This window comes from Melanotaenia boesemani, chromosome 19, assembly GCF_017639745.1.
Source record: "Melanotaenia boesemani isolate fMelBoe1 chromosome 19, fMelBoe1.pri, whole genome shotgun sequence".
NCBI classification, from domain to species: domain Eukaryota; kingdom Metazoa; phylum Chordata; class Actinopteri; order Atheriniformes; family Melanotaeniidae; genus Melanotaenia; species Melanotaenia boesemani.
Window position 1 is genome coordinate 7160699 of NC_055700.1, and position 16492 is coordinate 7177190.

At 37.5% G+C, this 16492-nt stretch overlaps 1 protein-coding gene across 9 annotated transcripts in view; it reads right to left on the bottom strand.

Moving 5' to 3' along the window:
• The window catches only part of mast4 (microtubule associated serine/threonine kinase family member 4), a 107280-nt gene that overhangs the window by 18889 nt on the left and 71899 nt on the right, over nt 1-16492 (bottom strand). For 7 of the 9 annotated variants that reach the window (XM_041969236.1, XM_041969238.1, XM_041969234.1 and 4 more), the window contains 14 exons: nt 13378-13466; nt 10448-10517; nt 9747-9825; nt 6948-7102; nt 6788-6863; nt 6486-6695; nt 5863-5964; nt 3308-3440; nt 2317-2378; nt 2098-2189; nt 1789-1997; nt 1534-1672; nt 626-758; nt 359-524 (listed from right to left, as the gene is read on the bottom strand). In XM_041969236.1, the coding sequence (XP_041825170.1) occupies nt 359-524; nt 626-758; nt 1534-1672; nt 1789-1997; nt 2098-2189; nt 2317-2378; nt 3308-3440; nt 5863-5964; nt 6486-6695; nt 6788-6863; nt 6948-7102; nt 9747-9825; nt 10448-10517; nt 13378-13466 (1715 nt within the window). Of the gene's footprint in view, nt 1-358; nt 525-625; nt 759-1533; nt 1673-1788; nt 1998-2097; nt 2190-2316; nt 2379-3307; nt 3441-5862; nt 5965-6485; nt 6696-6787; nt 6864-6947; nt 7103-9746; nt 9826-10447; nt 10518-12688; nt 12872-13377; nt 13467-16492 lie in introns of those variants that run through there. The other 2 variants (XM_041969235.1, XM_041969243.1) reach the window with 2 other exon arrangements.

The following is a 16492-nucleotide window of genomic DNA, read 5'->3' on the forward strand; positions in this document are numbered from 1 at the left end:
GTAAACTGATACAATGCTGGCTCAGATAAACAATACTCACAGATGGTCTGAAAAGGAATTTAACAGGCTTGATGGTGAACAAACTGATGTACCAGTTTGATAACATTATATTAATTAAATTTAACAGGATGTGAGTGTTTGTGACATCCTGCACAAACTTTTTGCTCCTCTTGCTGGTGCCTCATCTCCTCCACTTTCCAAGTCTTCATCTCAACAAGTATATTAATAACATGCTGATGTTAAGCCTAAATGATCGGCCTCTTTTATTTGTTGACAAACAATCTATTAAATGGACTCAGACTGGTCCATCATGGTGACAGAAGTCACATTTTTTTATAGTAAGCAGGGCAACACTCACCGCTGATGACCTGTCCAAACAGCTCCTCGGGTGTGTCTCCAAAAAAAGGCACACAGCCCACGAGGAACTCATAAAGGATGATGCCCATAGCCCACCAGTCCACCGGCTTTCCATAGCCTTGTCTCAAAATGACCTCTGGAGCAATATACTCTGGGGTTCCACACACCTTTACAGAGGAAAAAAACACAACAAAAGCCCAAAACATGAGGAAAATTGTTTGAAATTGTACCATCAGACGTCAAGTTGCTTAAGCTCAGTAGCATTTACCTGCTTATCAGAGAACTCCCTGGCATCTTTCTCTATGTGCCCCTCATACAGGTTGGTGGTCATGTTCATCAGCCCGACTTTGGAAAGACCAAAATCCGTGAGCTTGATGTGCCCCATTGAGGTCACCAACAGACTGTGAGGAGGAGGAGGGTAGGAGGAAGAAATGGTCAAGGTGTTACTGAAATTAAATATACAGGCTATACTTATTAATTTGAAAGGTTTTGGATCTTAATCTTGAAATGACAGCAGAAGTGATGAAGCAGATATTCAGATATTTTACTATCAGCAACAGTCTTAATTTTATTAAAATAAACTTTTAAAAAAGGAAAAAAACAACACTTTGTGTTTCCAATTTTCAGGTTGTATATATATTTTTACATAACTTCATGCAAGCTGTGTTTTAATGTTGAATCTGATTTATGCACTTTATAAAATCTACATTTTCCCAACAGGTACATGTGATGTTGCTTCAAATTCATCTAAAGAAATGCATGAAATATTAATTTCTATAAACACATCACACATTGAGTTTAACATGTTTAATCTTCCAAGTCTTTTTCCCATCCAAGATTATTTAAAGTACCAAAATGTTCTTTAATATGTATAATCTAATCATAACTGTTTGTGTTATCTTTGCAACAAAAGATGAGGCTTTCAGGACAAATTTCACTGAGCTTTGTCTCAGGAAGATGTGGAAGGGGGGTCAAGATGGAGTGTTGCATTTAAAAGCTGTTTGAATGTCTGTAAACACGATGACAAAGACTATGTCCTAGAGCTGAACCCTGGAGAGCTCTGGTCCAGATTAACCTTCGGCTACACGAGTGTTTAAAGTGAATGAACCCAAGAAAGAAAACTGAGGTCACGAATAAATATTGATCAGATCTGTTTTAAAATGTATGAGGTCTCACTTGTCAGGTTTGAGATCTCTGTGGACGATGCCGTAGTTGTGGAGATACTCCAGAGCCAGTACAGTCTCTGCAAAGTACATCCTGGCCATATCCACAGGCAGCGGACCCATGTTCTTCAAAAGGGTGGCACAGTCTCCTCCTATAAAAGATCAAGGGAGGGATGTCACCAATATGCTTCAGGAAGGAAAAACAACTATAACAGAGGTCACAAAAACAGAGTATGTTGCTTTCATATGCAGAAGGACAACGCCTGACCTTCAACATACTCCATCACCATGCACAGGTGTCGCCGTGTCTCAAAGGAGCAGTACATGGACACAACAAAAGGGTTTTCAGCAAAGGTGAGGATATCTCTCTCCACAAAGGCCTGCTGTATCTGGTTCCTCAGAATCAGGTTCTGCTTGTTGATCTTTTTCATGGCAAATCGCTGCTTAGTTTCCTTGTGGCGAACCAGATAAACAGCTCTGTGGGATTTTTAATAAGGACAACTTCAATCAAATTTGATCTGATTGTTAAAAATGTTCTACTTTTATTTGGTAAGGAAAAACAAAACAAGAACCATACCCATAGGCACCATTGCTGATGAGCTTTGTCATCTCAAAGTCCAATTCGCAGGGTTTCCTTCGGGACCGCAGGGCAGTGCCGAGGCTCTGAGACTGAGCACAAGAGGAGAGAATAACAGTAAATCAAATCAAAAAAGCTAAAATCTGTTATTTCACTGCTTTGTCTGTGGTATATATATGGGCTAAATCAATATAAAAAAATCAATATCTGAGCGCTTACAGAGTCATCCGTTTCTGGGGTTTCTGCAATCCCACTGTCACAGCTGGTCAGCTGAGCAATTTCTATACAGAGAACACAGGAAAAAATAAATAAAAACAAGCAATACTGCAACAGTTTAAACCCCAAAAGGATTGTTTTTGAATACATTATAAACATCAAACACATGAAAAATAAAATCATGTGTTGCAGTGTTGTTGCTGAAACAGATGCAACTTAAATGCTGAGAAATCAGAAACTGTTAAAAAACACTATTAAGACTTTATTCACCAATTAGCTTTGAGGTGCTGACTCCAAGATAACCTGAGTTGAGGATAAATGGAGTGGAAATCAAATCAAGAACTCATTAAAACCAGCTTGCATCTTTTACATTTTGTCTGTTTGTGTGAACAATGTTAACGTCCATGTGTGCAGTTTTATAGAAGGGGTGTTTGCCTCATTCTCAGAGGACTTGTAAAAACATTTCCACTGCCATTTAACATCTGTCCGTCTTTGGAGATTTCCTTTAGGCACACAAAGTGCTGGGCAAATAAAACCCGGGAGTCACTAGGGGGAAATGTACAGAGACGAGCCGGTCTGTGTGGATCTGTGTAGTCAGTAGGGAGGCCATTCCTTTCTAATTAGTCATAATGAATGTTGTTGCTTACAGAATCTGCAGAGACAGAGGGTCATTAGAAAGATAGAGCGCTCACTACAGAACATTAGTCAAGAGTATCTGTGTTTTCGATTCCTCCACATGCTGATAGTTTCATTCCTTTACCGACTTGCAACAAGAACTATGCTTTGCAGGAAATACAATCAGTCCAGAGACAATCTGAAACATTCTTTTTGCCTTTTTATAAAGTCTTCGGAGGAAAATAGATGCTGAAAAGTTGGCTGAATCTGATTTCCCCACATTTATTTAATTATCACCACAGGTCACTTTGAGAATCTTATTACAGACTGTTTTGCATTTTGCTGATGCTAATGATGATAAATTGAGTGCTTCTCAGACCTTCCAGAGGATCTCGTGTGAGTCCCAGCTGGCTGATGATGTAACGGGGGATGTCTGATTTGATGCCCTGGCCCTCTTTAGCATGTCCTTCAGCAGCCTCCAGGAGGTGGTAAAATTCTTCTGGGTCAAACTCCTGTAAATGCAGTAATTCATTAAAAAAATGAACATAAAACTAATCTCTTCATGCCTTGAAATTATGCTGCAGAGGCTGCAACATAAGAATACGAATCATGTCACTTTCTACCGCTGCACATTTCTGTTCAGGAAGGACAAAAAATAAAACAAAACAACCATATTTAATTTCTTTTACAATTACATAAAATAACCTATTAAACTTATAATTTAATATTTATCTACTGGCTAAGCCACACTTTTAAAAAAAATTATATAAAATACCAAATTTGAAGTTAAGAAAGCGACGTGGCATTTCTATGTGTACACCTATGAATATGTAAATTCCCTCCTGGTCTATCTGCTCTGCTCACCTGGCTGCAGAGGCTCACCCTTGACTTTGCTCAAATACTCTCAACTCTGCAGTTTTATTACAATAATCACCCGACTGCTGCTGAGATGAGATAAACCTTGTTCCAGCTCCAAGAAGCTCATCTCTGACAGGATTTTCTACTTGGATCATTTACACTGAAGGAAACATTGCCTGTCAGAATGTGTTGCTTAGATTTTATTTGACACGCCGCAGAAACTCGCGATTTGCTTCCGGTAAGTAAGAAAACACAGATGAAGAAGGAAAAGGAGCAATGTGATAGTTTTAGTGGCATCCAGCAGTGAAGGCGCAGACTGTTTTTTGCATCCTGCCCATAATTTAGGAGAAACTATATTATCTTTAAAGGCCCTTTCCTCTGCAACATGGCAGAAGAAGATCTGCTGTCTGTTATTTATAAATGGCTTAGTGAACCAAATGACTGGCTCGTTACCAGGCCTCTGCAGAGCTGAATGCCATGCAGATGACATCTGATTTAAGTGTGTTGGAGAAGGGTTGCATCTAAAAGTTGCAGGATGCTACATCTCGAGGACCGAACTTGGGCACCCCTGGTCTAAAGTGAAACAATACATTTCTTATTTTTACATGCTTTGACAATAACTGAAAAGTTTTTGTGTGTACTGTCTCACATTTGACTGTAGATTTCGCTTAATGCTACAAAGTAGATATTTACAAAACTAATTGTCACTAAAAACTGAGTTATTTCAGGGCCAGCTCGTATCAAATGAAATAAAATTTTATTTATTAACCACTCTTCATGCAAAAAGCAACAATAAGAGCTTTACGTTTTAAAATCAATTTAGCCTTGACACACCAAAGCATATACGCAATTTGTAGGATGTAGTGCCTACACGAACCAAACATCTAAACTGTAATGATCCCAAAAACAAACGGCTGCTCTGCAGTCAGTGTTTGCTTCCTGGTTACTGTAATAACGTGATGGTGCAACACGCTGGAGAGGCGAAACATTTTTTAACATATTGACAACTTGATCTCATAAAATTACAATAATTCATCTTAGTAATAAATACTTCTTACAAACTTGTATGACTTGCAATATATAAACAAAACTTTATAATACAGTACTAACCTCAAGTAAATGAAAGCTCATTAAAATGCCAGCGCTTAACTTATCCTAATTAAAAATGTCTTTTTACAAGCATTCAAATTCCACAATATTCACATTGTGCTATGCATCATCAAACAGAAGATTTTGCAGCTTGAAGGATAAAACACTGATTTATCACTTTTGGAATTTATGATACAGTCTTGAAAGCAGATAGCTGCTCCTGTGCACATCACATAGACATGCATTTAGCTGAAGTAGTTGGCAGTCTGAGGAATTTAACCACAATATTCACTCTTTGTTTGCCCTTTACTTTACAAAAAAAAGTAATAATAATAATAATAATAATAATAATAATAATAAAATATCCCCAAATCTTCTAAATGTTCAGAGTTTTTCTTCTTTACTGTTGTGGTATGGCTGCATGTTTCAGACTTAATGAAAGTAAAGCCACACAGACATAAACAATGAGCTGTAGCTTATAAAAGCCACATGAAGCTTAGATGAGCTATAAAATGTCAATTCACTCTAAGTTCATCACTATGAGTTGTTTTTTTATTTAACACATTGTCATCTAATACGCTGTAATTACATGCATACAGATTAAAGCCACATCAATCCATCAAGAGACATCTGCCCAATAAAGAGAATTAAACAAAGAAAGATGTAGGAAGCTTATTCAGCTGTCAGACTGCAGCATAATTTAGGTGCTGACTCCAAGATGATCTGAGATTAAATGGGGCAGAAAACAGATGTGGTACTAAATGCACATCCAAAACAAACTCCATCACATTGAATCATCTAAACAAGTCTCCACCATGAACTTTTTTTTTTTTAACCTTTAGTCCTGTTCATGTGTTTCATGACATAATAGTTTATCAGTGATTTTAAAATGGGTGCAGTATATTTCCTAATTAATGATTAATTTAGGCTAAGAAGGAGAGTTTAGCTGTAAAAAGTGTACTGATTAGGTAGTGATATGAAACGTACCAGACATTCCAGCAGCCGAGCAGGTCGCGCTATCACGATGAGGATCTTCTTCACCACTTCTCTGATGAAGTTTACTTCTTCGCTTTCTGACCTCTCTGTGGACTACAAAACACCAACAAAATAAAACATTATAACAGGTACAATAAAAAGGGAATTTAAATACGATGTTTAAATATTAACTTTATATTTTTATCTTGGGACTGAGTGTCTAAGGATCTGATATTCTGTGAAAAGCTATAAAGGATTCTCAAACACCCTTACGGGCTGTTTGGACCCATCTGTTGCAGGATAAAACAAGAGTTTAGGCTTTATTCCATGTAGTGCCTCTTATTTCATTATCCAAATAATCATAGTAGCCTAAAGTAAAAAATAAAATACTAAATTTTCCTTAAAATAATTTATATTTTCAACTTCTTAAATAAGGTAAAACTTTGCCATTTTATCATGAACTAAATTTACCATGCAGACGGTTAGGAGAACCAACAGAGGATCTTCTTGCTGAATATAAATCATATTATAAAGTGAACATCATGAGTCCAGCTTTATTAGCATTCTCATACGAGGGGGGAAAAAAAGAATAAGGTCTTCTGAAACATTTCTTTGGTTTCCACAGATGGTCTCACCTCTTGAACGAGCCTCTCCAATTTGTCAGTGAGTTCGCAGAAGTAACTGGAGGTGATGAGTCCTAACCGGCTCTTTTCCAGGCAGTCACGGGCCAGTTCAATTATCTGGTGGTGGGCAAAGCCAAGCACACCATCTGCCAAAGGCAGGAAGCTCTCTGGAGAGTTGCTGCGGATGATCTCCTGAATCTTCTCCTCCATCTGAGCTGTGGCCTGCAGTGAGATGGCACAGAGCGAGCTGGGTAATGCTTACGATAATCGAATGGCAGGACTCAGTTCTAGCAAAGCCACTTGTTAGTCCTCACCTTAGGAAACCGCTCCTTGTAGACGTGATTCATCATAATAATTTCATGGTCGTAACAAGATGGGGATCTTCCAGGGCTGAAAAACATATAGGAGCAAAGTCGGTAACTCAACTGCCACACTTCCTATACATGTCTACGAAATAATGACAGCGTTCAGCACCTGAGACTGCGTGAGCGGGGTCGCATGGCCGTCGCTCTGCGGCATTCATCCCCGGAGATGCTCTCAGTGCAGAAGTGCTTGGAGAGGAAGTGCAGTTCATCCGGCGTAGGCTGGAAGGGCAGCTGGTGCAGCTTCTCCTGTGATGAACAGGATGACTGGAAATGAAACAAATATATATTCAACATGAAAAGAAAAAAAAAAAAAAAAAGATGGAGGGGTTTTTCTTTTTTATAGTGTGTATTAAAAAGTGATGTTAATGAGGCCATCGCCCTATTTGTTTATAGATTGTTTCCCCATTGTCATATAAGAAGAATGTTACCTTTAATATATTTGTCTGGTAAATATGTGCAGTATCTTTTTAAAAGGGAACTTTTTAATCATTTTAAATTTTGGCTTTATTTCAATCTTTGGTTGATTGAAATTAATAATAAAAGGCTTTTAAGCTGTCTATAGGTTAACTTTGTTACCTGAAAGTTAACAGAATATTAGATTATAGAGAAACATAAGAGTCTAAAGGCTTGCGTGATTAAGATGTTATAATGATGGCATTGTGCATCTTTTCTTAATATATTGTCTAATAGAAAACCAACTGAGGGCTAGTTCTCAGATTAAGAAGAATTATCTTGTTTAATTGATCTTGTTGCTCAATATGAGGAAAATAACACTGAAAATAAGAATTGACAGGCTAGATTTTTTTTTTACACTTAAAGGACTTGAAATGAGTGTTTCACAGCTTGTTTTAAGATATTTCTCACTTCAAAGTCAAGATATTTATTTTCTTATTTCAGGAAATCCTACTACGTGTAATAACTATCTTATGGCACAGGCAGATTATTTCATGTGATTATAGTCTGAGTCTTCTCAATCTAAGTGTTTTTATTTATCTTATAAGCTCATATTTTCCTGTGACGCTGTCTTTGTTACTGCATAGACTGAAACCAGAATAGTTGATTTCAGAACTGCTCCAAGGTAACTAGAAGCTCTGATATACATAATTTATTTGATTAATTTGACTTCATAATATATCTTAATTATGTAAACATTAAACATTTTCTTTGCTCACTGGAGTAAAAGTGGCATAGCATCATTCTGGTGTACTCAGGCGGTCTTTTTGCTAAGCTAACGATAAGCTTAGCAAATTTACGTCAAACTTAACAGTTGCTGGCTTTGTTTTGGCATAAATCAGCACTGAGTATCAAACCCAAAGTTAACATGCAAGGAAATAAGTAACCCATTTAATCAGTCTAAACAACAACTGTGTGTGCTGTGGAGTCATGGTAACACATGAATCTGTGGTACACAAGGAATGGGGGGAGGAAAAAAAAAAAAAAAAAAACAACTTCCAAGGAAAAGTTTTACTCAGATGATATGAATGGCAGGAAATACACTTGTTGACCAAAGACCACAAAACAAATGAATACCAGTCGTTTTCAGTTCCCTTGTCGCACTGTAAATCCTGTAAATGTGTGTTTGTGTGTACATTGTTAGTATGTGAGACCATTTCCCACAAATGGTAACAGTCCAGTGTTCATGAAGGAAGTAAACTAGAACAAAGAAAAATGGGCAATGTGTTTGTTAGTTTGTCTCCCTCCTTATTAAGTCATGTTTAATCTACAACACATTTTCCTCTCAGCGTTACTACACAGAAAAAACAGTCACTAGGACAAAAAAGTTGGGGTTTAATTAATTGTTATATTACCTCCAGTCTAAAAGACTTTAAAATACCAAGAATTATTAAAACCTATGTTTTAAAACTGCATGTAAAATTTTAATTAAACACACATGCAATGATTTATAAATCTTAGAAATAATTTTATTCATAATATAGAAAATATATAAAATGTTGAAAATTTGTCATTTTACTTTTCTATAAAAAAAATATTAGCTCATATTGACGGCAGCAACAGGCCTCAGAAGTTTGGACAGGGTCTTGTCTACCATTGTGGGGCATCCCTTGTTTATTTAACCACAGCCTGTAAACATCTATGAAATGAAGAGAAGAGCTGCTGGACCTTTGGGAGGGAAATGTTATCCCATTTTTGTTTGATTTTAGTTGCTCAGCAGTCCTGGATCATCTTAGTCTTAATTTACGTTTCATGAGGTAAAAGTTATTGAGCCTTCCCCAGGAATTATCAAGCGAGAGGCGGGGAACACCGGGGACAGGATGTCAGTCCATTGCAGAAGAAATATTAAGTCTTCACAATTTTACAATAAGGAATTTTTAGACAGTTTTTTGCAGATTACTAAACATCTACCAATCTGAGAGACTTTGCCTCTCTAAGGTGCTGTTTTTATACCCAATCATGGTACTGACCTGATGCCAGTTTATCTAATTAGTTGCAACATGTCTACAGCTGTTTGTTATTAGTATCACTTACATTTCCTGCCTTTTAATGACCCCAGTCCAACCTTGAAACATGATGCTGCAATCATAGAGCTAATACATTACCATGTTATAATGTATTACTTTCATTATTTTAGATCTATAATTTCCTTTATAATAAATATATAATAAATAATATATCAAGCAGACTGTGTCAGTTTTGTACAGATGAAAACAAGGCTAGGGGATTACTGGTTAGTTAACTATAAATATTGTTTTAAGTTCTTTACTTTATATAACTGTCATCAGTATTTAACATGCATATTTTATCAAGCAAAAACCAAGACATGATAATTTTTTTGTTTTGGTGTCTTTATCTGAATAACAAATAATTCTGAAGGTTGGGTGCTTAGCTGAAACCGATAAAGTTGATGCATTTATTTTCTTGTCAGGGGGTGTGAGTGTGTGATTCTTACAGAGACTGTCGAGCTGGGTGTGTTGGTTCCATATCCAGAGGAGGGGAGGGAGGCCAAAGACCAGCGGCGACCATCAGTCCTGCCATACAACAGCAACAACAAATAGATCAATAACTCGACAACTCAAACAGGCAGCTTTTAAAAATGCCACAGAGTGAGAAGGAGTTATACTGGATTAAATAAAAGGCCTTATTGCACCATGCTCGACTTCATGAAGACACTCCAATGTTAGCATTTAAAACATGTGATAACTGTCCTAAGACCTGAATGATCACATGGTTATAGATGAACACCTGTTCTGGTTTAGTTCATAATGAATCCTATAAGTCACAGAAAAACAAGAAAGTAGAGCTAAAGATAGATGCCTAAAATAAAAATGGAGGATTAAAGAGACAAACTACTGAAGGGGGGTGTAAACGATACAGGGTACTTTCACACAAATGTGGGGAGATGACTGTTTGAGGGCAAACAAAAGCCTAACTTGAAGTTACCTGTCTGCTCTGTGGCAATGACTGTGGATTATAATAAAAATACAAAATTACATGATATCATGTTGAAAAATGGTTACAAAATAATTGTGTTATCAATCTGTTTGTGAAATTATGTAAACAAAGCTGAATATTTACACATGTGCTGGCAGAGAAAATAATACTTTGACTACAGCCTGATGTTAGTCTTTTCTAAATATCCAGTTAAGTTACCTTCGTGCAAAGGAGAAATGAGCAGAGGCACTGGGAGAGAAATTTCTAGGGCTGTCTTGTGGGCTTGTTCCTGCATGAAAATATGCACAGAAAAGGGATACAATACATTAAAAAGGAGAAAAAGTGCAAGCAGAGACTATCAATAAAATTGGATTTCACTTTCAGTTTGCAGCCAAAACAAGGACAAAAAAAAAAGCCAAACAACTGGTGACCACTTTATCACACATAAGATCATTACAAAGATATGCAATACCAGCCATAAATCTCTGTCCACTTTCAGGTTTTTAAAGTAGCATTACATAACTTTCTAACGTCATTGCTCTGCCTCTGACTCTAAGCACAGTGACATTTATTATGTTCATTCTTGGAGCAGTTGTTGCCCTGTAGCATCCTGAGGTGAGAGCCTGCATGTTTTCCTTTGTTCCAGTGAATCACTTTACAGCAGCATTTTGCTTCCCGGTACCATGTCACACACTAGCAACTGGATATCAACACACAGGCCATTGTGAACATGCACCGTGGCTGATTCAGTAAAGAAATGCAAGAGGACATTATCAGAGGAAGTGAGGAAAAGAAAGAGAAAGTGACGTGCTCCAACATCTGATTATGAGGGGTGCCACAGTGAGAAAATGTGCCCAAGTTCAGTAGTGTGGCTTTGTTGGGGGAAAATGTTTTGATGATTTGGGGGCTGAAATAGGATAATGTTTTTGGTTTGTTTGTTTGTTTTTTGTTATTATTATTCTTTTGGCCAAGAAAGTAGTTTCCAACTGAATATTTCAACTTTATAATAAACAAAAAGACATTTAAAGAATAATAGATAAAGTGCAAAAAATAAATAAAAATCACACCCTTGCTATAAATATTTTACTGAATCTTTTCTGGCCAGTGTAAGAAACCCACTACTTATTCTCAAGAGGGATATTTCATCAGTAGCGTTTTTACCGATTAAACATTGTTTAACTAGTAAATTTGATAAGCAAACACTTTGCCTTTATGACAGATTCTTGTATCTCTTGTTCTGCCTTCCACTTAAAGATGGTAAAGATGGGTCTGAAAGTCTAATGATACAACAAAATACTGACCCTTACTAATAGATAGATATCCCATTTATTCAGTACAGAACAAAGGTATTTCAGCAATAACAGTGTAAATAAAGACAACTGAGTCTAACTGGACAGTCAGTGCATTTTAAACACTCATCAGCAAACACAACATATGATTATTTAAAAGCGGCTATCTGTAAGAGCTACTAGTAACCTCCAGATAAAGAGGTACAGCAGAGAGACTGAAAGCCTGACCTTTGTCAGATACAGAAACACAGTTGTTCATGACATGGGAACAATGCTCGCTGGAAGCTCTTGTTGGGGTTCAATTTTCCATTCTTCCTGATTTTAAATGGTTGAACTTAAGCTGCACCATAACATGACATATATAACATCTGCACACATTAAAGGTTTAAATACAACATTTGATGAACTTTATAAAATTCATCCTGATAGAAATTATCTTTTTTAACTAATATCTGCACCATCTTGCTGCAAATCTTAAGGCACCCATTAGGATTTGTGTTTCAACACCTATGGTGTAAGAACAAAGCAAAAATGGTAAATGGTCTGTATTTATATAGAGCTTTACTGTACCTGGAATGATACCTAAAGAACTTTACATCATACATCACATTCACACACACATTCACACACTGATGGCGAAAGCTGCCATACAAGGCACTAACCACGAACCATCAGGAGCAATTTGGGGTTCGGTGTCTTGCTTAGGGACACCGGATCGAATCGGCAACCCTCAGGCTACAAGACGATCACTCTACCCACGGAGCCACGCCGCCCAGGTCAGGTGTTAATCAGACATAATTATCAGCCTCACTGTTGTGGAGACCAAATAATTTAAAGACCACAATGTCACCAACTCCTGTGTTGATAAAAACAGATATTTCACTGAAGACAAAACATGATAGAGCCACTGAATCTTGGTGATGAATGCCGCTTTTCTGACTGCACTAAAATTTTATTCGCTTCAAGAATATGTTTTCCCCTGGGAATTCAACTGAACACTTTCTACTGAGCATTTTCTGAAAAGAACAACAGGATTTAATGTAATTTATGAAGACGTTGATCATCATGAGTAAAACTCTGACCTGCTACATCAAATCTCTGCAGGAATGTTAAAAATAATTATTCTACATCACCAGCTTATATGGCTGCTCTGAGAAGACATTCTTCTTACCTTTGGTATAAATATTACGCCTGAGCCACAGTGTTACATCATCCCAGAGCTGACCACATTCGTTAGAACCGAGGCTGCCAGAGTCTGAATCCATCTTAAAATCTGGCTTCCTGTGTCAGGTCAAAACGCAGACTAAACACTGCGAGTTGTAGCTCTGCTTTCACCAAGCAATGCCAGGAAATAAAACGCCCTGTGGCAAACGAGGCCTCCCCTCCCTCTACTCCTGTGCATTTCCTTTCTGCAGGCCACCACTTCCTATTCCAAAACAATCACTGCCTCTTAATTTGCCGTTGTAATATTAAATTCTCAGCCACAGAGCTGACCTGGCAAAATAAAGAATAAGATTATCATTACTTGTTTCACTAAGTGCTTTAAGTACCAGAGTGTCTTCTGACTGAGTAAGTGGACAACATTCTATGTATACATTAACCGCATTTTACTCCATATGTAAATATCACAACAGCATGAAGGTCCCAGATAAGAGCTAACATTTTGATAATGATATCTAGTGCTGCAGAGACTGAGCTGTACATTTTCTTACATTACACAATGGACTGCATTCCTGTTGGAGAACATTGTGAATTAATGGCTCCTCCTCTGCACACCCTGTGGGGATGTTTCTAACTCTGGGGAAACAAAGCCCTGCTCCCACATTAGATGACATGAACGAGAGCTGGACATGAACTTACCTGTAAGAGATGAGAGAGGAGAATGAGGTCGTGGTAATCCTGACGACTGACCGCTTCCTATCAGGCTTTTTCTGTTGCTCGTTCTACAGCTGAAAAACACAGAGGTACATATTAGGTAGGGGAAAAACAAACTGTAGAATGAAAAACACAAAGTGACCTACAACACCTTCAGGTAAAATGAATGAAGAAAAAAAAATAGAAGCATTTTTAAAGAACTTAAGAAATGGAGGAGACAAAAAATAAACATGTAAAAAAAAAGGAAAATGGATAAATGAATCTGGAATTATAAAGTTAAAAATAAATTAATTTTCCTTATTTAACCAACTTTAAATCTACATTTTAAATGTGTTATTTCAGTGATGATTCTGTAAATATACTTATTTCTTGGGGGGTGCGCAAACTAACTGCAATATTCTCACTCAGGTTATTACACTCTTCTTGGGGAATTGGATGATCACACTCTCCCACAGTAATAAGGACAAGTTGGCCATTTTACACTTTATTCATGTTACACTGTCCTCAGTAGCGTGTGAAGGATCCATATGCAGTCATAACAGCTTGGCACCGTTTCCTCACGCTGGGCATATTTTGCGGTGGGATTGACTCCCATTCCTCAACCAGGAGTTGTTGAAGGTCAACCAGTGTGGTCGTGTTGGTCACTCTAGCATGTCCAGCACACCAAAGCTGATCCTGCTAGTGCTAAATTGAGTCGACATCATGGCAAACTATCCCATCCTCTCCAGTTCTGAATTCAGGGGGTAGTCTAATAATCTCAGTTAGAGCCCAGAATGTCTGCCTACCAATCAGGTACCAGTCATGAATCTGTGACTAACCCACACCTGGCAGCAGCTGAATTTCAAAACGAGAGAGAACACCAACAGGAGAATATTGCAGGAAAGTTTGGCACTTGTATGTGATTGGTGACCGGCCTATAAGAAGCAGTGTTGGTTGGCATTAAAATCTGCCACAAACCAGTGAAAAGCAATGGAGAAGAAAAGAACAAGAAAACCCAGCTGGACAGAGGAACAGTGTTTCCTCCTGGCTCAATTGGTCAATGAGCATAAAAGTGTTTTGTGATGTATATTTCACAAAAAAACATAGATATGATTCCTGCACAATCCAATCTGTTAACGTTTAATTAATTCACTGTCATCCAGTGTTTGCAGAATATCTCTTCTGCCTCTTCTGTCTGCCATTTTGTCCTCTGCTTAGGGAACTTTTAAGCATCTTAAAAGTCCTCTTCCCTGTTCTTAACAGATCAAATCTTAGCTCTCTTGAGAGCTAGGATTCTTTAGGAATAGCTTTTATCTTTACTAGGATGTACTCTTCAATTTTTGGGGAAATTCTAAGAAAACATCATGATTCTCAGAATTTTCTTAGAATTTGGTGACTAGGAGCAACTCTTTGCACTAAGGATCTGTAGGAATACGACCCCTGATGTCTCGGTGTGACAGCCTGATTGCAGGACCTGGAAAAACTAGTCCATGCTTTCATCTTTAGTTGGCTTTAATATTGTAACAGTGTTTTTACAGGTCTACCTGAAGAAAAAAAAATCAATCACCTGCAGCTTATTTAGAACTCTGCTGCTCGAGTCCTCACTAAGACCAAGAAAGTGGATCACATCAGTCCAGCTCTGAGGTCTTTACACTGGCTGCCTGTTCGTCAGAGAACATATTTTAAAGTTCTGCTGCTGGTCTGTAAAGTTCTGAATGGTTTAAGAGTAAATCAGTGACCCCTTGACCCAGTATGAACCTACCAGAACCCTCAGGTCATCTGGATCTGGTCTCTTATCAGTTCCCAGAGTCAGAACTAGACATGGAGAAGCTGCATTCAGCTTCTATGCTCCACATGTCCGAAACAAACTCCCAGAAAGCCTCAGATCAGCTTAAGCACTGTTTATTTAAATCCAGGTTAAAGACCCACCTGTTCTCTGCTGTATTTGAACACTTTCTATTTAAAAGCTGTTCCTTTTGAGTTTGAATTTTTAAACATGATCATGTTTTAAATACTGTTTTTATATAATGTTATTTGCTTCTGACGATTTAATGTCTGTAAAGCACTTTGAATCACGCTGTCATTGAATCTGTGCATAGTTTCTCCTTTAATTTCTTATTCAAAGATTAATTCTCCTCTGTGGCACTCTTAACATTTCATAGAAGTGTTAAACATTCTTAAGAAGTAAAATGACAAACCCAAAACACACTGATGTTTAAAGACCCATAGAATGGCTCATATGATGTAGGAAACATCCTATGATCTTCTGGATTAGCTTTGATATATATTTTAAATGATATCCCATAAAGCAATCTCTTTGTTCACAAGCACAGTTAAGTTAAGCTTTGGTTTTAGCTCAACTAGGTAACTGAAGTGGACTTCTGTCCTTGTTCCAGTATAAAAGCACAACAAAGTAGTAACTGAAAATAAGGGTTCTATGGTTAATCTGTTTGGTGAACGACAATCAATTTACAATTTTACTGGTGTCAAACTGGTACCATGCAGAGCAGTGAACAGAATAGTTTTATTCTTTAACTGTATATGTTCACCTTTCTATAAAATATTCCTACAATTTTAATGCACACTATAGTCATGTTTTGTTGTTACTGGTTTTTACAGTTACTTTCAGGTGAAAGTATATATATACAGATCCAATAGAGAGTGGGGACTAGCCCTAAGGGTGCATTCACACCAGCCGTTTTTATTTTAATTCTGTTCATGTTTGGGGAGGTGTAAGTGCGCAAACAAACTAACAAAAAACTGATGCTTGTGTGTAGTAATTTCTGACTTGTCTGAAAGCTTGTTTTCCTGCAGCACTGCCACAACAAGCCTTTATGATAACACACTAATACAGTCCTCAAGTAAATCTGGCACAAACTGTGCCACAAAAACAAGTGACATAACATTTTGGTTTAGTCACCCCCCCATAAAAAAGGCTCTGTGCAGAGCTTTCGTCTCTTTATATTTACTGGTCACGTTATCCCAGGACTGTGACTCATGAGGAGCTACTGTGAACAGCAATGTGTGAATCATTAGATGAAGCCAAGTTTATAACCTTGAGAGAAATTGTGGATTATTTAAATGCAAAAGCAGCTTCACTGCTTGCTGTCCTGCTTTATAA